This window comes from Sturnus vulgaris, chromosome 6 (assembly GCF_052056855.1).
Source record: "Sturnus vulgaris isolate bStuVul1 chromosome 6, bStuVul1.hap1, whole genome shotgun sequence".
NCBI lineage: Eukaryota > Metazoa > Chordata > Aves > Passeriformes > Sturnidae > Sturnus > Sturnus vulgaris.
Window position 1 is genome coordinate 12223614 of NC_142248.1, and position 21504 is coordinate 12245117.

A 21504-nucleotide genomic window follows, 5' to 3' on the forward strand; every position below is an offset into this window, starting at 1 on the left:
AAAACTTCTAGCAGCCATGAGAGTTATCATATGTGCCCAGTGATGTGCGAATATATTTAATTGATTTATTGCAATCGAAAAATAATTGATGCATCCTATTTGTGGAAATATCCCATTCATGCTTCTGCGAATAAATGCTGCTGTATGAATACACAAAAAAAACCCCAAAAAACTTTAACCCCCCCATAAATACATAAAATAAAATTTTAACAAATCAAGACACTTGATTCTTGTGATTGTAGAACTCAGTATGGGAAACCGTTGCAACAAAAAATTGTGAAACAGCTATGAAACAGCTACATTAGTCTCCATCCTCAATTTGCCTCTCAGCCATTACCAGCAGTAATCACAACCCTCTTGTACATTTCCTGCTGTCAGAAAAGCATTTTAGAATTTCTACATCATCTCTCAGCATGCAGACGAAGGGGTATTAGACGGTATTAGAGTCCTATAAAAATTTTACCTTACAAATCTACCTGATATTTAAGTGCTTTTAAAAAATGAGAAAATGTAACTTTGCAGGGTGCATTTTGTCACTCTAATCACATTTCTCTAACAGACACATGAGAGCTATTGAAACTCTGAGGAAGGAAAGAGTAAAAAAGCTACAAAGATACCAAAGAAGCCGAAGCCTGAGTCCCCAAAAGCATCTGAGTCTGTCGCAGACTCTGGATGCAAGGCAGAGGGATCTGGATCTCCCCAGCAGACGCCGGGAATATCTGCAAAAGCTGAGAAGAGATGTGGTGGAAAACACCAGGTAGGGCATTAGAAACCTCTCTTTAGGCCTGATGTTCATTAACAGTGGTCACAATGGGTACTTTAATGGCTCTTACTGACATCAGAGACTTCAGGGGCAAAATTCTCAGTGTGGGTGCATTAACCTTTGGGATAGAAAAACACATGCTTGATTTTAGAAAACATTCATTCAAATCTCGGGCCTAGTCTTATTTCAGTCTGTATCAAGTGCCTAATTTATTATATGTGTATGATGGATGGGGACAGCCAATTATTCAGTCTGGACTGATTAGAGACCAATCTGTCTTCTTGCTCCTTGTTATGATTTAGGAATGGTATTCTCTGATTTAGTTCTCCTGCTAAGCTGCTTCCCCTTCCCCTCCAAACGGAGGTACAAAAGGTAAAGATCATGGGTTGAGATAAGAACAATTTGCTGGAAACAGCAATAAGATAAGAAAGAGAACAGTAATAGCAACAGCATTAAGAACAAAAGGTGTAAGAAAAGAAATTACTCAAACTGAAAGCCCCCTGACAACAGACAGCATGGGATGGCTCCTTGTGCCTCTTGGCTGGAGGGAGCCCCTTCTCCTCAGAAAAGTTCTTTTCCCCAACACAGCAATGATATGAGGTGGTTCAGAACAACCTCTGTGTCCTGGCCATGCCCCCTCCCAGAAAAATTAACCAGAACGCTCCTTCACTAACTTAAAAGCCACAGAGTTCTATTTCATTCTAAACATCAGAAAAGCTCTGCAACACTTCACTATTTAGAATTTCAGTTTCTCATTCCCCACCATATTCCCTAAAGGACTTTTTCTTCCTTTGTGGTCAGCAGACAGTTATTTTCCCAACACAATAATCTTGTATGTGATATGCCAAAGCCATAACGTAGTATCTTATGGAGACCTGATTTAGAAACCACTGTCGTAATCTCAGTAGTAAACTGGACTTGTAATCTGAGCAGTTTTCCAAGGCTTATGTCTACTTAGCCTTTAGTGAGCAAAGAGAAACTTTTTGGAGGCTGATGTGGTGGGTTTTAATTGCTTTTCTGGCAGGTTTTCCTATTATAAATTGAAATATGATTTTCTCATGGTATTTCAAGTAATTATGTGTGTTTCCCCTTACTTGTCTTTTCTTACAGAGTTCAAGAACCAAAAAGAAGAAACGTTCAGCACCCTTCAGACATTGAACTGTTACTCCGAGACTATCAGAGGGCACGAGAGGAAACCAAAACTGAAATTGCAAGGGCCAGGGACAAACTTAGGGAGAGAGCAGAGCAAGAAAAAAGGAGGATACGGGAACAAATATTCTCTCAGTTACAGAAGGTGAGCATTCTATTGAAAGTATACATAATCTTGAATTCTCGAGATTTTCTTTGTATGTAATTTTTATTTGGTCTTCTCGCATTGAGTAGTTGCATTGGCAAAGTAAAATCTTCAGTCTTTAACAACAGTATTTGATCAGCAAGTTAAGTCAGGGGCTTGGGAAGTAGACAAAGAGCAACAAATGGGACTGAAAAGACATATTTTTATAAAACTTCTTCTTCTTAAAAGCATCTTAGCATTAGTTTGATAGTCTGAACTCTGATATGTAAAGAAAACAGCAAAAGCTGCATTTTCCCAGACTGCCAAGTTTTACAGGGTCATTTGCTCTATGGTTTATATGATCCTAGACTTTCAAACAAACCTGCTTATTTAATGCTTTCTGTATGGCAGGTTTGTGTCAGCACTTCTTGAATGAAAATGAGTTTCTTTAGATTCTTCTTTCAACTTCCAGTGCTGGGGGGGGTTATTTGGGCTTTTTTTGTTTGCAATACTGTGTTCCAGGAAGAAGCAAGACTGAAGACTCTTGCAAGTACAAGCACTTTATGTACAGACTCCAGCCTCAGCCTCTCCTCTGGCCCAACATCTGGTTACAACAGCAGCAACACTGCCACATACACTGCAAGTAACTTCAGCAGCCAGGAAGGGCAGGTGAGAAACCACTGCTGTGTGAGACTCATGTCTCCTGATGCCTCAAGCACAGAGACATAATGTAGGAACAGAGATGGTTTTTGAGATTATTTGAATTCTGTCACAGCCATGAAGCAGGAAAAGTTTGCATTAACAGTACATAGATGGGTGACACAGAGTGAGGGAGCTTTTTGTAATATAATTGCAAAGGACAGTGACACTTTTTCAGTTGCTTGTAATTAATAGATAAAAAATCAGATTGTTACTACTGCCTATGCAACTATCAGAGCTCTGTCAAATGTCTTAGAAACAACAGGCCTTTCCTTGTGATAGATCTGATAACATCTGATATTCTGTGTGCCTCCCTCAAGGATGCATGCATTGACTTGAGTTTCCATGTGTGAAAATGGACTTTCCTGAAGTCACTTTTGAAGAATGCATCCATGCATCCTTACACTTGCTTTGCTAAATTTCCCAAGTCAAAGTATCATTTCATAACTAGGGGAAAGGCAAAGGGGTTACCTCATGAAAAAGAGAAGCTTCCAACCTTGTAAGGCAGATTTGCTACTAATATTCCACTGCCTATGTAACACAATTTATTTTTCCCACTTCAAATGAATGGTCCCACTTCTGCACTTTCTTAAATCAGGTTTCTTCTGGAAATACTTTGGTTTCAAGAGATACTCGAGGTCGCTCAGCTGTTAGAAATAGTCAGCTTTATACACTAGAGCAATTGCAAAAGGATTCAACGTTTGGTAAGTAAAACATACATTTGCTTCTTTTGAGTTGTATACCAAAGCCCAATGAGATCTGTCATTTATGCAAATCAAAATCTAATTTGAATCTGGGTATTTGCAAGGATGTCCCTACCTTTACATGACTTCAGAAAAATACCACCAACCAGTAGCCAGAGCCTGCTTAGAATTTCTTTAAATATTAAATGGTGATTTGCTTCCTCTGAAGTTGGTCTTTTGATGTGGTAACATCAAAGTACAGCTTTTTGAGATAATATGAGGATAATATTTTCAATGAAGGAAGGAAGCAAGGAGTGTGGGGCCCAAATCTGCAATGAGTATAGAATTGTGCAAGCAAATTCTTATTTTCAGCCTCAAGAGTTAAGCTGTCTATTTTTCCTTGGTTTTTTTCTTACATGTAGCAATAACCATTAAAAGTTCAGTACTGCAAGATATAACTGCAGTGTAATTACCATCACACAGAATGTCTAGGCAAGGGATGTTATCACTCCTTCATTAGGATCAGAGGGATTGGGGGCTCCAGTGGAGAGTTTAAGTCCCTACAATTTAAGAATAGTGGTGGGGTTACATTTTAATTTTTTTATTCCCTCTCTGGCTTTTTTATTTCCTGCAGAAGCCAGTGGAATTCAGCCACCTCTTCCTTCAACTGGCACCAGCTGTAGGTTCACTCATGGATTAACTATTTCTGTCAATTCCTCCTCAACAAAAGGATACCAAGATTTATCCAAACATATCTTGGCTAATGCTACCACTGAGGTAAATAAAAACAGAGTTTTCACTTATTCCTTCTGGAAGTTGTAGCAAAAACGGGTGGGACAAGTCTTGTTCTACATCATCGGGTACAGACACACACACTGAACAATTTTGAAGGATGGGTAAAAGCGAGCCAGGCTGCAGCCATGGGTTGCAGAAGAGAGTGTGGGGCGTTAGCTGGAATGTTTGAGTGAAGCTGGTGTCATTTGTCATTGTTTTCTAAGGTAATGGCAGCATGCTCTCACAACCTGAGGAACCTCTACACGTGCCAAGCAGCAGCTGGCTGGAAGTAAGTTTATGGCAGGTCTGTGTAAGGGGAGCCTTTCTCTGTACCTGGTCCTCTCGTGGGCAAATACCTTTTGTTTGCCTTTGACAGATACCAGTGTACAGAAAAAGAGGTGCAGGTGTACTACAAAGTCTTCCCTTCAGCAACAAGGCATGGGTTTCTGGGAGCAGGAGTGATAGAAAGACCTCTTCCCTATGTGTGGGGACTGGTGAGAGATCCTGGCAAAAGGCACCTCTACGACAGCTCTATCAATACAGCTCGAATACACAAGAAGGTAACCAGCCACATCCACCTGGGTGAGTATCCTCACACACAGCACATGACAAGCACCAACACTTATGGAGGTAGACAGCCAGGAAGAAAGTTAAAGGTATCTTGTTCCATTTCTAAACAATTTCGTTATTTAATACAGGAGCTTCAGCTTTGACTTCTCAAGGCTGATATTAAACATATTTTGCTAAGAAGTGCAACTAAAGACAGTGGTGTGAAAGTAAAGAGAAACCTGAGGTGGCTTGAAAAAGCATTTTAAATGATATATTATAGCATATGAACTAGAGCTCTGCTCCCAGGCAGCAAGTCAAAATAAAATATCTATCTACATGTAAGGGGTGGGGAAAATTGTGCCAAGTTGATGTTGTCAAAATCTAATTCCCCTTTCTTATTTTTTTTCCCCTAGTATATTTAGTGACTGACACCTCCCTATGTTACCTAAAGCAGCCCCGGGATTTCTGCTGCATTACTGTAGAAGCCAAAGAGGTAAAGTGAACATTCTGTCTGCAGCACAGAGGAGGAGTTGTTCTGAGACTCTGGTTCAAAGATAAAGGAGAGAAAGAAGTCAATCTTCATATCTGCAGAAGTGCCAGTGTAGCAGAAAGGAAAGCCTTGCCAGTATCACACAAGTGAATTATGTGTAAAACCCTCTTGTGAATGACAATTGCCAACCAAGGTCTATCAGGCAGTAACACAAGTGTCACACAGTATATTCTGGTTGCAAACACACAGGATTTTGATAAAACCATATTTAATAGATAACATGAAAAATTACTACTCTTTTTAGTAAGTAAGGTGAGAAATATGCCTCATGGCAAACAAAGAAAATATTTTTACATGCATAACACTTTTCAAATTGTCATCTTTACACCTTGTCATGTGCAGGAGAACTTGTCTGTCCTGGCTATTCAGTCTGTCTACGATGCATCCATGCCTCACCCTTGCAAAGAAACAGTGAGAGGGGAGATTTTGCCAAGTGCTTGGATACTGGAACCTGACATAGTGAATGGAAGAGAGATCACCAGAGTTGTTTACATGGCACAGGTAAGGATTTTTCTCTATGTCCAACTGTGAATGCAAAAAAGCTCTTACACAGCAGAACACTTTAGAGCTGGCAAGCAACAAAAAATACAATCCTTATGCTCTGCTCCATGAGCCTTTTGAAGTGACCACCAAGTCAGCTCTTTCACACTTCTCAATGCAGAGACTCTTACTAGGACTGTGTTTAAGCACATGTTCCCAAGCTTTTACAGCATTCGAGGCTGCTTCCTTGGATATCAAGTTCTTCTGTAAAGGTTTATTAGCAATTTTAGTCTATGTTGTGTTCTCATGTGGTGAGCCAATATGGGGAGTCTAGTTTGCATTTTTGCCTTACTGTGGACACAGGAAGTCCACCTTGGGTTGTACTGTTTTCAAAATCCCTGAATTACAAATACTTGGTGCATTTTTTCTAACCAAAGTCATTAATTCTTCACACTCAATAGATACAAAATATTAGGACTCCAGTTAAGAATAAGAAAATTATAATCTTATAATCTTAACATCCATTTTTCAGACTAATTTGAAAAGTAGGCTCTGAGACAGGGGTACTAAGTGTTTAAAAATGTGCAGAAGAGCATGCCTAAATGTGTAAAATTTATTTGAATGTTTATGTAGACATAAATGCCATTAGTCTTTTAAACTCATCTATTTAAAAGTTAAGGATATGTTTTTAAAAATATCATTAATTAGCACATGCATTTTACAATGCATAGGTGAAATGTATATGCATTTTATATGCATTTTATATTGCCCTTTAGTGGATGCATATACATTTTCAGTAACTGTGTGTCTCAAGCTAGTAAACTTTAATCCAAGCTCAAACTCAAAAGCAATGTGGGCCATACCTGCTAGAAGCAACATCAAATAGCAAAGTTTTGGAAGTCTGTGGAGTATTGGGAAATAAAAGATACAAAGCACACATGTGGATGCAGACAGCCAGGAAGAAAGCTAAAGGCATCTTGTTCCATTTCTTCAAATGTGATGATGGCACTTGGCTGTTAACTACTTTTGTGCCTAACACATACTCGTTATATCAGAGCTATTCCAGACTGGAGAAGTGTTCTGTTGGAAACAGGTACAAACCCCAACATGCAGCCTTTCCTCTAATCCCTGCAGGTGGACCTTGGTGCCCCGGCCATCCCTGCCAGGCTCCTGAGCTCCATGGCCAAGCAGCAGCCCCTGGTGATTGCTCAGCTGGCTCACCTGCTCACTGCTTAGTGCTGCAGCACCACTGAAGAGCCCCTGACAGCTCACAGGAACACACAGGTGTCTGAAAGGGCCATGGAAAATGCTCCTCCCGAGGCAGCCACCACCAAAACCTCACTTCAGGAGCCTGGCTGCTACTGCTGGATTATGTGGGACACAGTGAGAGAAAAGGATCATTTGTTTTAGCCAACACTGCTTATAAGAAATGCAGTAAGTTTAGTTGGGAACTTCTCCTCCTGGAAAACAGTGGAAAACATCCATGTGTGCTGCTCTATAAAGAGAGCCTGCTTTACAATAGCCAGGATCTTAGAGTATATTACCTAACTCCTGTTTCCAAGCAGCTTCAGAGATCAACTTCTTTCTTTAAGTAAGTTTAGGCTGGAAGCAGTATCTGTATGGCTTGAGACCTTTTACAAGCTCTTGAGCAGAGCTGCAAAGCCATTTTCTAATGGTAAGTACCAAATGCAGACTTCCTGACTGTGTAGATAAATCAGATGTCTCAGCTGGCTGCTTGTTCCCTTCTCCTTGAAGAGGGAAGTCAAAGCAGCACAATACTCACTAGTCATCCTACAGCCTGGATAGATTTTTTCATGTATTTGCTGACTGCTTGCAGCCAGTGTAAGGTGTTTCAGATTGCCACTACACTATGCAGCATCAGTGGACACCACCATACCTCAGGACACAGTTTTACTGTACTGCAGAATCAGGTGCTTTGAAACAAAGAAACCAAATCGTTCTACACAGCGACACTGTCGTGGATAGGTTAGTACTCGGTAATCAGCTTGTTTCTAGACTCTAAATCCTGCAAGTAAGAATAGCTCCAGCATTTTTCCATAATGGCTTTTTCCATCAGCCCTTCTACACTTTCACCCAAATGCATTAGGAGCTGAAAATATAGCCTGGTCATAGTCTTACCACATTTCTTTGTTCATAATGTGACCAGCTGTCTCACTGCAGCAAATACAGACTCTTCTCATTCAATGACCTCATGGGACTTCCGTGGCACTTACTCCAACAATCCTGCTGTCAGGCTTTACATGATTGTTCAACATAGTCCCTAGCTGGTTCACATATTCCTAAATTTAAACAAAACCACAACCACCTGAAATATCCAAATAACTTCATTTAATTCTTCAGCACAACAGTACAGAATCACTTTAGATATATCTAAGCAATAAAAACTGCTATGTTATGCTTTCATTAGCTCAAAAAACCCACATTGTTCAAGAAGCTCTTGCACTTTGAATTTGTCAAGTGAGAAATGTGTACTCAAGCATCCACCCTACTGCAGTCAGTGCCTGCTATTTTAACACTCTTACTTTCAGTACAAGGTGCATTTTCCCAGCACATGGTGAAGTTAGCTGCACTTCCCACCTTTGAGTTCAAGAGCCAAGATCTACTTTTATCTTTGCACAGGTGTAATTTTGGCTCTCAGCTTCTATGTTACTAATATAGTGAGTTTTAAATAAAAAGACAATAGCTATCTTAAATTGATACTTAAGAAAATAGCAGTTTTGATACATACCCACCCAAGGCTTCCTCCTCAAACTAGATCAGGGAGGAAAACAAAACCTTTCATTTACAAATTTGCTTTGTTTCATCTTTGGGTTGTCATGGTTACAATTTTAGCACCACTCTATTAGCGTTCTTTTTTTGGTGAGTCACAGCATGGTTCACTTTGAGCATCATAGCTCTTACACTGCCCCTCAAGGAAGAATGGGTAACCTGTCACAGAGTTTTCTGCAACTGAGCAAAATGACTGATTTCCAGATTTGCAATGTCCTCTGAAGGAAGAGCAAAAAAGGCAGTACAGTAAAGCCCCAGGAAAAATTAGCAGAATCAGCAGCATGGGATATTGGCTCTGTCCCCAGTGCTGCTTCTATATTTTTCCAGAAGAGGTAGGGGAGGTCTTCATACAACCCACTACAGATTTGCTCAGTGCTTTGCTTTTTTTCCCTTTTATTTTGGACACGGCACTAGTGATAAAGCAGTTTTTGTAGGAAAAACATCTCGGGGGATTCCTGCTGATCAACGATGCCAGTGCCTATGAAGGATAGTGTCTTATTGTACAGTGCATCAGATGTTTATTTTTATATATACTTAATATTTTTTTTCTACGTTTACAAATTAAGTTATTTATATATGCTTGGTTTGAAGCGTTTTTATATGCTATCAAAGCTAAGTTTTATTTTTATCAGTCTTGAATTAATGTAACTTTTTTTTAATACAATCTTCAATTGATACTAAAAGCCTATTTATATGAATGTTTTCTTTTGCAAATACAACATTTTATGGTACTTGCTAATGTATGGCATTGGTTTGTTTGGAAGGAGGAAACAAAGGCCCAGCAGATATCAAATTTGGTAATCTACAACAGGCAAAAACCAACTTCCTGTTAAGTTACTGCTGAGCAGCAGATGATCAAACCAATTGTATTGTACCACCCAGGGTTGCATCTCTGCTCCTAAATCAAGGTTGCTATTTTCATATCCACAATAAATGGTATTTTCTACACAAGAAAATGTGCCCCACCTTATTTTGCTCCAGCTAAGATACCCATCTGTGGAACTAGGCTGGATAGAAAAACAACACAGAAGCAAGTTTGTGATAACAGACGTGGGACTCCTACTTACCTGCTGAGGAATGGTCAGTCACTGCTTAAATTTGGGTTCTGTGACACTGCTTTCTCCAAGCAAAGGGGGTTTTGTTTGGTCATTAAAAAAAAAAAAAAAAAAAAAAAAAGGCAGTTGGGTGGAGCGTCTTCCCAAGCCCTGTTACACATCTCCCCAGACCAGCACATTTAGAAGGAAGTTAATGTAACTCTGTTTTTCCTAATTCTCTTTTGAGACCTGTGAGTTTACAATAGGAAAGACTGGCAGAAGAAAGGCCATACCCTCAGAGCTGTGGGCTCCTGCTTTCCTGCCTGCAGCACCTCTGGCACAGCAGCAATGCCCAGGACAGAGGGACAATGCCGGAGGGACTCGCTCTGAGAGGAGGCCACCAGCCCAGGGGGCTGCAGGGTCCTCACTCGTGGTCCCACAGCCAGAAAACCTGTGCTCCACAAGTGCCCTTGTGCTTTGGATATGGAGTGGGGTTGTCTGGTTTTACAGAGAAAACGTGCCTGGGATGCCCAAGAACCAGCATCACTGCATTAAGTCATCAGAATACAAAACCAGATGTGTTTCTTACCTGCTGGGTCCCACTGCAGAAGTGTCTTCTACCCCACAGGGCACAGCTGTGTTCTCTGGTTGCTGGAAACTGCTCCTGGGGCTTGGTCATCTTTTAAATAAAAACTTCCAAATATGTTGTATTAGAGAAGGAAAATTCCAGTACACCGAGTTCATAAAAATGGCTGTGGCCATATCTATGCAAACACTTTTATGATACCCAAATAAAATCCATGCCAGAACCAGGAGCACCTTTTTTTTCAACTCTTATGGATTCCAGCTTCTTCCCCTTCCACCACCCTGCCCTCCCTTACACAACAAAGTAGATTTCTATTTCAGCAGAAGCTCGACAGGCCAGACAGGAGGTCTGTACTGCACTTTCTCTGCCCCATGCTTTGTGGCAAGGTACCTGTTTGTTTTGTTCTTCAGCCTAGTACCAAGAGGTTCTATACTGACAGCTTGAACACAAGACAAAACATTTAATAATGTTTATTATGACAACAATTTCAAATGAGATCTGCAGCAAAACACCACATAATACTCAGCCTCAGGGAGCAGGTATGGCATGATATGGTGTACTTGCCCTTCAATTTGTATTGAGTTGTTCCATTTGTATTGCAGCATGCCTACTTTTGGGGACTCTTTCATTCACATCAGAAAAACCCTAAAAAGAGGAACGCAGGTGCAACCTGCCATATTTTTCAATACAGTGCTTAGTAAACAAGAAAAATTACAATATAGTTCAGACACTAATGTGTCTCTATGATTTCTCTTTCTCTATTACATATTTTAACAGAAGCCACAGTTCTACCTAATGAACTGTAGTAGTTCTGTAGTAGTACTACCTAATGTAGTAGTAGTCCTGTCTGCAGTTTTTCTTGAATCCCTAACTCCAAGATGTTACCTTTTCTCACCTTAAACAGGGAGCAGGTTAGTTATTTAGCAAGCTAAAGAGCCCTGGGCTTCACCTTGTCCAGAGGCTGTTCTTACATAACACAGAACTTGCTTTCTGGAAAAACCTACACTAATAGGACACTCTAGGACAAGAGGAAATAATGTCCTCGCTGCTTTGGGGCAGGGGCAGGCAATCCCATGAGACAGCTGATGAGCACCTAAGCATATTGTGCTACTCACCAGCAGTCCCTGCCCCAAACCTCAGTTCAAGGAAATACTTGGGGAGAAGGGAGTGAACAGGAGGTCATACCCTCGGTGACAATCTGTCTGTAAGGGCAGAAAATGCCCACTGTCCTCCAAGAAACAGGCCCCCTTCAAAACCCACTCTCCAGGGAACATCACAGTGCTTCTTCACTACTTTGCCTGTCTCTTCCTGACTGGTAAAACTCAAACTCAAGGCAAGAAAAATGATAAAAAAAACAATGAATAGCAGCCAGATGCCATTTATGTTCACAACTATAAAAGTGTCTTAAAAATACTGTCTTCAGTAAAAAATATAAACAGATATATTATCCCTTATTTCTATTAAAAGCCCTGGGAAATTACAAGTTCTCTTTCCAAGAGATGGAAAAACACTTAAGCATCTACATCCTTTAGGAAAAATGCCATCAATGGTTTAGTGGATTTATTTAATATGGTTTAACTTTTAAAATTTGTCTTAAAAAATTAAAATCAAACCTCCCACACTGAGCTTACAATGAAAAATAAATATAGGCACATCTCTGTGTCATATTGGTTCACCTCTTCCTTGCCCTGACTGTAGAGGCTTTGTTAAGGGACAACATGAGAAGTCACATTGAGTTAAGACACAGCCACCAAGAAACCATCCCTCTGATCACAAAGTAACTTGAGTTGATTCCTGGGTTTGGTCACAGCCTGGTGCTGCACAAATACAAAAAGAGTCTCTGAGTCCAAAGAACAGCTGCTCTGAGATACAATCAAGGTGCTTAAAAAAGACTTTTGACTTGGAGATCCATTTGCTGATGTAAATCCTTCAGCAGAGTCACCACAGCAAAATGTCCATGACAGAAAGCTCAGTGCAGGTTTTGCACAAAGTGACCTCTTATCTTCAGTGTGCTCCCAGCAAAGAGCTCCCAATCCTTTCAGAAACTCTGAAAATTCCATTTGCATCTTCATTAGTAATGTTTGTCCACAGAGTCCACCTCTGCTAACTCTGTGTGGTCACAGTAGCTAGAGATTGTCTGGTCAGCTCACAAGGGTTAGCCCTGGGCTCCTCTGTCTGATGCTCTGACACAAATACTCGGGACAGCCTTTTCAGCTCTTTCACAAAATCCTGTAACAAACACATACACACCAGAGAACCCTTAATAACGTAAACAAAAGAGGCTGATTTAATTTTTCCATTAAAAACTTTACAAAGTTAAACATGTTGATGGTTTTCCAGTGCAAATAAACCTAGATGAACTACAAAATTGACTGCAATGATGAAGGCCTGCAGACATGCTCAGTTTCCCCTCTGATCCCCACACCCTTCCCAGATAAGATCGTTGCCACAATTTAAATGGTTAAAACAGCTCCAATATGCAAATGCTCACCAGCCTTGGAATAAAAATGGACACATTTTTAGCAAGGCATTTGATGGATTCCTGCATTTTGACTGTGGCCAGAACTGTGAGACTCCTCTAGAACATTCCAACTGCTCTCACACTCTGGTGGTAGGAGGCACAGGGATTTAAGTGCAGGACTGGTCAGTAAAGACCTTTCCCAACAAGGCAGCAAGCACATTCTGGCTAGAACTGAGAGCTGGTAACTGAGCCAGCTGGTCTCCAAACTGGTTTACAGTTTCCTTGGAAATGTTTCCACTGCATGGGCAATGTTGGATTCACACAAAGTACAGCTTTCAGCCAAACACTAGCAACAGAAACAAGCTTGTTGGAAACCAGTCCTTCCTTTATATTAAGCAAGAACAACAGATGGGAAGGTTATGGGCCTTATCTATATGAAACAGAAATACAAGGATTGTCTGTTTATATAGCTTTACTTTTTATTTCACTTATTGTTCATGCATATCTAATTACTTACTGAAGGCCAAGGGAACTCTTCAAGACTATGCAGGCAAGTCTGGATTTCACTAGTTCTCATTAATTCATGTTCTATAAGACCACGAAGCAAGAAAAGGAACAAATCCCACTGCACAAGAGAAGAAAATATCAACAACTCAAAAATAAATTGATTGTGTGCTTGTTTCTTTATCCATGTATAATTCACACTTTTCTTTTTGGATCAGAACATGGAGAAAAGGAGCAAGCACATTACTTATCTGCGTGAGACAATGAGGACAAGAGCAACATCCAAAATGAGTGAACAGAATTCCTTTAGTTGTATTGTATTGATTATTGATTGTATCCTATCATGAAGCCTCAAAATTCTGAGTTTATAAACACACCAAGAATTTACTTCCTGCCTGATCAAGAACAGCAGTGAAAAATTATTTCTTTGACTTCTGAAATAAGCTGGGTTAAGCCTGCAACTAAACAGGGTGATCTGCAGCTTTCATTGGGGTGCTTGTAACACCAACACACACGCAGAAATGCAAGCTGGTAAAAGACACAAGAATGCAACCAATGACAGTCACTGTGTCCAGTCCTTGCAATATCCCAAATGGGCCACCTTGCCATTGGCTCCTAACCAAAACTGCCATCCCAAGAGCCCCCCAGGCAGGTACCAACCCCTGAGAAGCTGTATACACATCCCTCTCTTCACTGCCCTGCAGAAACAAGGCCAGCCAACAGCCACCAAACCCTGCTGGCCCCAGCCACACGAGCCACAGTGAGCACTGCAGGCTGGCAGAATTCCTCCAGCAGTAGTCACAGGAGCCACAGTGAGCACTGCAGGCTGGCAGAATTCCTCCAGCAGTAGTCACAGGAGCCACAGTGAGCACTGCAGGCTGGCAGAATTCCTCCACGAGTGCCAGCCTGCTCCACACATGGCAATGAGCCTCACCTCTCGCTGCTTGGCTTCTGCGAGATAACTGATGTTCTTCTTGCTGAAGAGCAGCTGCACAGGCACAGATGTCCCAAAGTCCTCCTTCCAGATGGAGAAGAGCAGCTTTAAAAGGCCAGAGGTGGGATTGTTCTTTACATGCAGCCTCTCAGGGCTCTTCTCTGGGGATTTGATCCCAAGACTCAGAGGAACACGATCTGAAACTAATAAAAGGATGAGAAATGAGCTCCTGTAGCTGCATTACTTCCTCTTACAGTCATCGTCTTGGTTCAGCAGCACATGTAGGGATACAAACCAGTGAACCTAAGAGGGCTGGAGTTTGGAAATACAGAAAATTATGAGCTTTGAAACTATACAGACAGTATGACACAGGGAGAGATTTAGATCTCAGAAAAAGAACGCCAGTTGGTTGGAATGCAGCCCTGAAAGTCAGCCTAACATTTAGTCAAAGAGAACCTAGGTGTCACTGCAAAGGAGAGAAGAGTAACACAGTTAAATATTAAAGTCTATAGACAGACTGAACAGCTGCCCATAGTTTAGTCTATAGGCAGAGTTACATGACTTCACACAAGTGAAAGTAAATTGAACAATGCTTAACTGCAGATGAACATAAACAGAATGAAGATACCAGTCTTTCCTTGGTACAATCTAATGGAATGGGACAGGTTGACACTGCTGCTCCCAGAATAAATTTCAAAATATTCAGATGTGACCTGCCTTCTGAAAAACAAATTATGTATAAAACTTCTAAAGCTGGTTCTAAACCCACAAAATTAGAAGGTTGTCCATGAAGAAAACTCTTGCACTGAGATCACAAGCTCCTGCTCAGAGAAAAATTGAGCAAGAGAACATCAGAGCAAGAGAAAAAATACAAATTGAGAATGTTCACAGGAGTCATAATACAAAGAAAACAAGGTACTTCCATTCATTCCATAAAAAAGCCATAAAAACATAATTTAATGGAAAAGGCCCTTACTTTTAGGAAAAAAAGCCCAAACTCAACCACAATTTTTCAGAGGCAGAAATACTGGAGAACACCCATATTTAACTGAAGGTGTCAATAAATGAAAAACAAAAGAGATGTGAAACAGATCAGAGGGATGGTTAGTCACTGTACAATTCTGTTTTGTAGAATGTAAGGAGGAATAAGAGCAACCACATAAATTGACAGAAAAAAATCTGCAGACTCAGCAACACCAAAGAGAATTAAATATCCATGAGCTCTAAACACTTAAATCTCTGACCTCAAGGGTCCAAGAGAACTATAATAACAGATTTCAGTCTTAAATAACTTATCATAACTCACTTACCCAGCAAAGATGCCAACTCAACTGTGCACTTGGCCAGCTGCTGCTCTGCTGTGGGACACATGAACTGGAAAACACCAAAAAAAGTTGTATTTTTCCCCCCCATACAGCAGACTGGACAAAACATGGCTTCACAAGGGATAAAAAATATCTGAAAAGAGCAGGAAATTTACAATAAGAAGCACAAAGCTGTAACGAGGAGAGCACTAAAGACTGAAAGACAAAAAGGTCATATGTAAAAAGGGGATTCACAAAGGCAAACTGAAGTAACAAGCAGATCTACACAGTATAAAAAAATGCAGTGCAACATTGCCACATTTCAGCTCAAATAAAAACCCCTCGACTGAACTCAACTGTGAGGCAAGGCAAATTAGAAAGTCTACAGGTATCAAGACAGCCCAAAATGACTCAAAGGGAGGTTTTGTTGCTTTTTTACATCTTTTACCTTTCTGCATCGAAGTGTCTGACTCAACCTTCCCAGCAAGCACTCCAGCCACACGCAGTCAACCACTTCACCCTCCTCCCGTGGGCCCACAGCAACACAGAGCACATACTTGAAGAGAAAGACAACAGGAACACACACATCAGTATCCTGCTCTTCCATAAACAGGTCCTTGGACCTGTGACAGAGCAGTTCATAAATAGTTCTTGAGTCCTCATTAAAACCAGAACCTAAGTTAGTACATACATCTAATAAGACAGATTGAAGCTGACTTTTTTCAACTTTACCAAGATCTCATTTTCTAGCACAGGTGTCACTAATGTTATTAAGTAAAATTCAATGATGGCAACAAATTCATCTTCCTTAAAAGTATTAGCACTGAAAGCTCTACATAAATTCAACAGCACAGCAAGCAAGTTTAGGGTGGATGTGCTACAGAAATCCAGAGCCCTCTTACATTGTCAGGGAAGCTTCAGTGCCAACCCAGAGGTTGCCTCACACAACTTACCCTCTTTTTTCTTATTTTAGCACAAGGAAGAAAGCATTAAAGAATGTGAGCTCATTTTCACACAACTGCTGGGGAAGCAATGACAGTGATAACCAGCATTACTCATCTGCCAAGCAGACAAGCAGCTGCAAAAAACATAGGCAGAATACATAATGGTAAAAAATGAGGTTCAGAATTCTTTTCCTTATGGGATACATAGGTTAAATGATTGCAGAATTCTACACAATACCATCGTGTCCACACTGTGGTTTCCATCCTACTCATATCAAGAAGGCCACACCTGCCATGCTACCAGAAATCCTGTATTGAGACAGCACTCCTAACAGGGAACTCTGACCTAGACACAGCAAGAAGGGCTTGAAAAAAGGCTAAGAACTTTCCATCGTGCTTCCTAAGCATTCCCCACAGCCACCTCCTCAGAACCAGATTCTCTTAAAAAAACCCAAACAAACAAAACCCCACAAAACAACAATAAAAACAAACCACAAAAACACCAATGTGGAAAACAGAAAGGCAAGCCAGGAAGTGAATACTGTGTACCTTAATCTCATTGATCATCTGGGAGGGAAATGGAGCACAGTGCTGACAGCCTGGAGGACAGTCCCTTCTCAACTCCAGAGCATCCTCACCTGGCAAGGGAAATCCTGGGACTTTCAGCATTCTGTTGAAGGTTGCCTTCACTTCCCTTTTGATGAGTGCTACAGAGAACAGAGAACAAATCCTGTCTGCTTCAGTTTTTGTCCCCACTGAAGCAGAGAATCATTTCCAAACAGTCCTAGCCTCTCATTCCAAGGGCCAAAGTGAATAAGGAAAAAAGACAGTTTACACTTTCAACCCCCTCTCTTTGACCTCTCACTATATTTGATGTGCAGAGACACATGTGGAGAGGGTGTGCTAACCCACAGTTTTAGAATGCAGCCAACCATCACTGCCAGGTACCACTGGCAACTCATCTCACTTCCCATAAAAATATTTCCAAGGGTTTAACACAGTAGCTAAGCCAGAAGTCAATGCCAAAGCAGAAAGCTGATCCAGTGTGATCATACCAGTTCAACCACTGTGCCCATGAAAGCCATATGTCTTCTATCAAAATACATTTTGATCAGCATCTGAAATACTAAACTCCTGTGGCTGCAAATGGTACTTGGACATTCCTCCCCAGGCTTTTTGCAGAACCCCTTGAAGAAATGGGTTTTCAGAGACTCTGAAGAATTGCCAGAGCAGTATTACAGAATAAAAGGACTGCATTTGCCTTCAGCCTACAGAAAATGCACCCAGTCCCAGAAGTGTTTGTTTTACACGAGATTTCAGAAGCACTCTGTACATGTGAACCATTAGGTGGTTTGAGAGAGCAATTGTCTGTATACACTGGAAGTGCTAAGACAACTTCAGCCTAGATGACATTTCCAGAACAATTTCCACAGCATTTACTCTCACCATCCTACAAGACTCCATAACTAAAAACCAGTACCATGGGCAAAGCCCAAAATATCTCCAAAGAGGGTTCTTAGAGCTAGAAATCATTCCTATTATTCCTAAGCAAGGAGGGAGAGAGCAACTGCATACTTTCCACTAAAAGAAAAACCAGTAGGACCTAGTACTTAATAACTGTAATCAACTGTACTTAATCAACTTAATCAACTGTCCCTTGATCTCAAGCAAAGAGTACAATGCCCAGGTTAGAAGCCTCAGTTCAAGGTCAAAAGACTCACCTGCAATGTTGGCAGAGAGCCAGCCACAGGCTTTCTCAGTAGCCAGTTTCACCGCAATGCTTTCTGCACTACTTAAAACCTTTACAGGGACGATAACAAATGACAGGAGATTTACTGTCAGCCACAGCACTGCAGTCAGTGAAAATTCAGAAGGAAGTCTAGAGGAAAAAAGCTTAATTTTGGAATTCAACAATTAAACTGAGCATCACCATCTCTATGGAAACTGCTGGTTCGAGCAATACAACTAACTGACCCGTTTTGGTTTTCCAAACCTCATCAACTTTTGTGGAAGTTGACACTAAAACAAATGCATTATCGTTGCAAAATAAATGCAATTTATATAACATTCTAGCCTCATTAGTCAGCTATGAGCTGGAATATCACTTTACCCAGAATATGCAAGGCAGCCCAGTAGCAGTGACTCTCCTTAGCTATCTCTCAGTCCTCTCATGAGACCATCAATAGGTTCACTTGACCTGAGCTATTAAGAGATAAGTGAAGCAGCAATGGAAAAAATGGCAATGATCCAGACTTAAAGTCAAGGCTTTTAATAAGTTTTAGTGAAAATACATACTGCTGCAGATGTCTCTTCTGGCAACAACACCCTTACTGCCTCAGGACCTTTTTTTTCACAAAATCTGCAAGAAAAGGAAGAAAGTGTGCCACGGGATTAGTCTAAGTTCTTGGACAACACTCAGAGGTTCATTATGTAGCAATGAAATAAAGAAGACTAAAGAACAAGACAAGGAAAGGGTAATTACAAGCAACTCAGCCGCAATATCAATTTTCCAAAGAGGGGAAATACAATAGCTGCAGTGGAAGTCTGTTTGGAGCTGGATGCAGAAGAACACAGCACCTTTATTCCTTCTCACAAACACAGTATTAACTGGCTGGAGGCACAGCAGACACTCACCATAAGAAAAGCAGAGGGCATGGTTTATAATGACCAGAACCTGAGCATGATAGGCCAAGTTAAATTAGGCTTATAGATTCTGAAGTAAGAAGAGATGGTAAGGCACAAGTTTAAATAACTTTTCCTCCTTACTCTCTGCCTTTGATGAGTGCCTGGGCCCCTTCCTCATACAGATGAGTGCACACCTCTTCAAGCAGTTTGTCATGATCAAAATCCTCTTCCTTCACTTTATCTCGCAACATGGCTTCAGCCCTTTCAACTAGCTCTGCTACCAGTGTTGCCCTGCAACAAAACCAAGAGCAATCAGGCAGACTGAAATCAATACAAGAAACACTGCACACTAGCTGTACCCAGCTCTTCTCCCCAGTTTAGGGGGATACCCATCTCAAATGCAATAAGTCACTCTGCTAAAAATGAATTAATCGTGCTTTATTTAGTACTGTATCATCTCCTTGTTCTGTATGTACAGAAGGAAACAGCAATGAAGACACCAAAATAGTACTAAGACTCAGGAGTCAAAAGCCTTTAGGTTTTACCAAAAATTTATTTGGTTACAGGTCTCCTTTCTGGCAGCAATACCCTTGTATGCTTAATTGATAGTTCAGAAGCTGATATTGATGGCTCAGAAGTTCAAAGGTATCAGCAGCAGGACACTACAACCACCATTCCTTAGGGGTGATAACATTTAATGGCTTCAGTAAGCTGGACAACAGAACAGTGCAAACTCTGAGCAAGATCATGAGCTGAAGGGCAGGGCTGCCACACAGGAGGGCTGTGAAAAAGGGAGAAATGGGCTGGCTGTGCACCTATACAGGCTGGGGTCTACTGGCTACAGAGCAGCTCTGCAGAAAGCTGGATTCCCAGGGATTCCTAGAACACAAGGTAAGTGACTCAGGAGTGTCCAAAAAAAGCCAACCTTATACTGGGCTGACAATAGCAACAGTGCAGCCAGCAAGGCAAGGGAAGTTACTGCTTCCCTCATCACTGTGAGGCTGCATCTGGAGTACTGTGTCCAGCTTTGGGATCTCAGGACACAAAAGCCATTGACAATTTGAGTAACTGCAGGAGAAAAGAAAAAAATTATTAAAATAGCTGGGATGCTGGAACACACACCTACAAGGGGAAGTCAGTTTCACCTAGCCTGGAGACAAGAGAAAGCTGAAGGGAGAAGGAAAATTTAAAGAGAAGACAGAAAAAGACTTCCAGGAAGAGCACTTCTAAAGATTGACAGAAATATGCACATGCTGGAACAATGGATATTCTGCCAGGATATAAGAAAACATTTTTCACAAAGCCTGGGAAAATTAAGCATTGGAACGTGATAGAAAGAGGTTGGCTGAATCCTCATTCTTAAGAGTTGGAAACTTGTCCAACTGGAAAAGGGGCCAATAAACCTAACCTGAAAGCTGGGCCTGCTTTGGAGGAGTTTGGATCAAGTGACCTCCAGACGTAATTTCTGATATGAGATTTTCCTAACATTAGCAAGAACGTTCTGAACAGGCTATAAAGCCTCAACACTGCACTACATTCACACACAAAGTGTCCTGAAAGTTGTATCCCCCTCCTCTCGACGTCCCTTCACAAATTCCCCTTTACAGCACCAGATGTTGCTGGTCACAGTCTTACACAGCCTTGGTGCTGTGCCACACAGGACACCCCCAGGGAAGCTTCTCTCCCCCACATATACATTTTAAAGGATCAAGTCTTTGCCTAATTATAACATCAAGTTATTTCTTAAGCCACAGAACAGGTGACCAGCACTTACTTGATGTGCTTTACACAGTTGGATCCCACCCTCTCTGCCACAAATTCCACTGTTCTCCGTAGGGAAGGAGGCTGGTTGTGGAAAAAGGCCTGTTCCAAATCTACCTGTTCAACAGAAAGCACTACAATTGATTAGAGCACTCCACTCAGATCCTCCCCTCACCAACACAGGAATGGACAGAACTACCATCTGGAGATGTATTAAAAGACAATTTGCCTCCAGGAAACTTTCTGCTACTGTAGTATTCACCATCCCAGTTTCACTCCCTATTCCCTCCTAACCATTTAACCCAAACTCATTATCAGGGTTTCTGAAGCTACAAAAGATCTGTAAAGGGAATGGGAGAGTTCTGACAGTGTCTACGAGTAGTGAGTCACCACATAGGACTTGTTTTGGGAAGAACAAGCCCTTTTAATTACAGGCTGGTAATCCTGTAGGCTCCTACACAGGTCCTTCCAGTGGAAAGCATGGCTACAATCTAACCAAAACAAAGTATGAGAAACATACCAATATTTTATGTTAAAGAAGAGGGAAACAGATAAGTAAGACTGACTAGTTGTTCCAACTGCAAGAATGTTTACTGAGGTTATCTGGATTTCAGCACCCACACTGTATCCCAGCCACATGACTGTAACAGAAAAACAGGGAATAAAGATACCTGACTGTTAAACACAATGTTTAACCTGCTGGCTAGGTCCATTCTTTCCCTGGCATTAAGAGACCCCTGTATAAGCCCCCACTCACACAAGGAAATTTCTCCCGCCCCTTTTCCCCTTG

At 41.2% G+C, this 21504-nt stretch overlaps 2 protein-coding genes across 3 annotated transcripts in view; one reads left to right on the forward strand and one right to left on the reverse strand.

Moving 5' to 3' along the window:
• Positions 1-9517, forward strand: part of STARD9 (StAR related lipid transfer domain containing 9) — a 103539-nt gene extending 94022 nt beyond the window's left edge. For both annotated transcript variants that reach the window (XM_088167010.1, XM_088167011.1), the window contains 10 exons: positions 560-757; positions 1874-2057; positions 2559-2705; positions 3334-3439; positions 4053-4195; positions 4417-4481; positions 4569-4774; positions 5155-5234; positions 5634-5792; positions 6906-9517. In XM_088167010.1, coding sequence (XP_088023136.1) covers positions 560-757; positions 1874-2057; positions 2559-2705; positions 3334-3439; positions 4053-4195; positions 4417-4481; positions 4569-4774; positions 5155-5234; positions 5634-5792; positions 6906-7007 — 1390 coding nt within the window. In that variant the 3' untranslated portion in view covers positions 7008-9517. The remainder of the gene's footprint in view (positions 1-559; positions 758-1873; positions 2058-2558; positions 2706-3333; positions 3440-4052; positions 4196-4416; positions 4482-4568; positions 4775-5154; positions 5235-5633; positions 5793-6905) is intronic.
• Positions 9518-10635: 1118 nt separating this feature from the next.
• CDAN1 (codanin 1) overlaps positions 10636-21504 on the reverse strand; it is a 32262-nt gene continuing 21393 nt past the window's right edge. The window contains exons 19-28 of the mRNA XM_014869293.2: positions 20728-20831; positions 19095-19244; positions 18624-18687; positions 18050-18128; positions 16878-17035; positions 15833-15940; positions 15391-15454; positions 14081-14283; positions 13160-13267; positions 10636-12410 (exon numbers count right to left, since the gene is read on the reverse strand). Coding sequence (XP_014724779.1) covers positions 12285-12410; positions 13160-13267; positions 14081-14283; positions 15391-15454; positions 15833-15940; positions 16878-17035; positions 18050-18128; positions 18624-18687; positions 19095-19244; positions 20728-20831 — 1164 coding nt within the window. The 3' untranslated portion in view covers positions 10636-12284. The remainder of the gene's footprint in view (positions 12411-13159; positions 13268-14080; positions 14284-15390; positions 15455-15832; positions 15941-16877; positions 17036-18049; positions 18129-18623; positions 18688-19094; positions 19245-20727; positions 20832-21504) is intronic.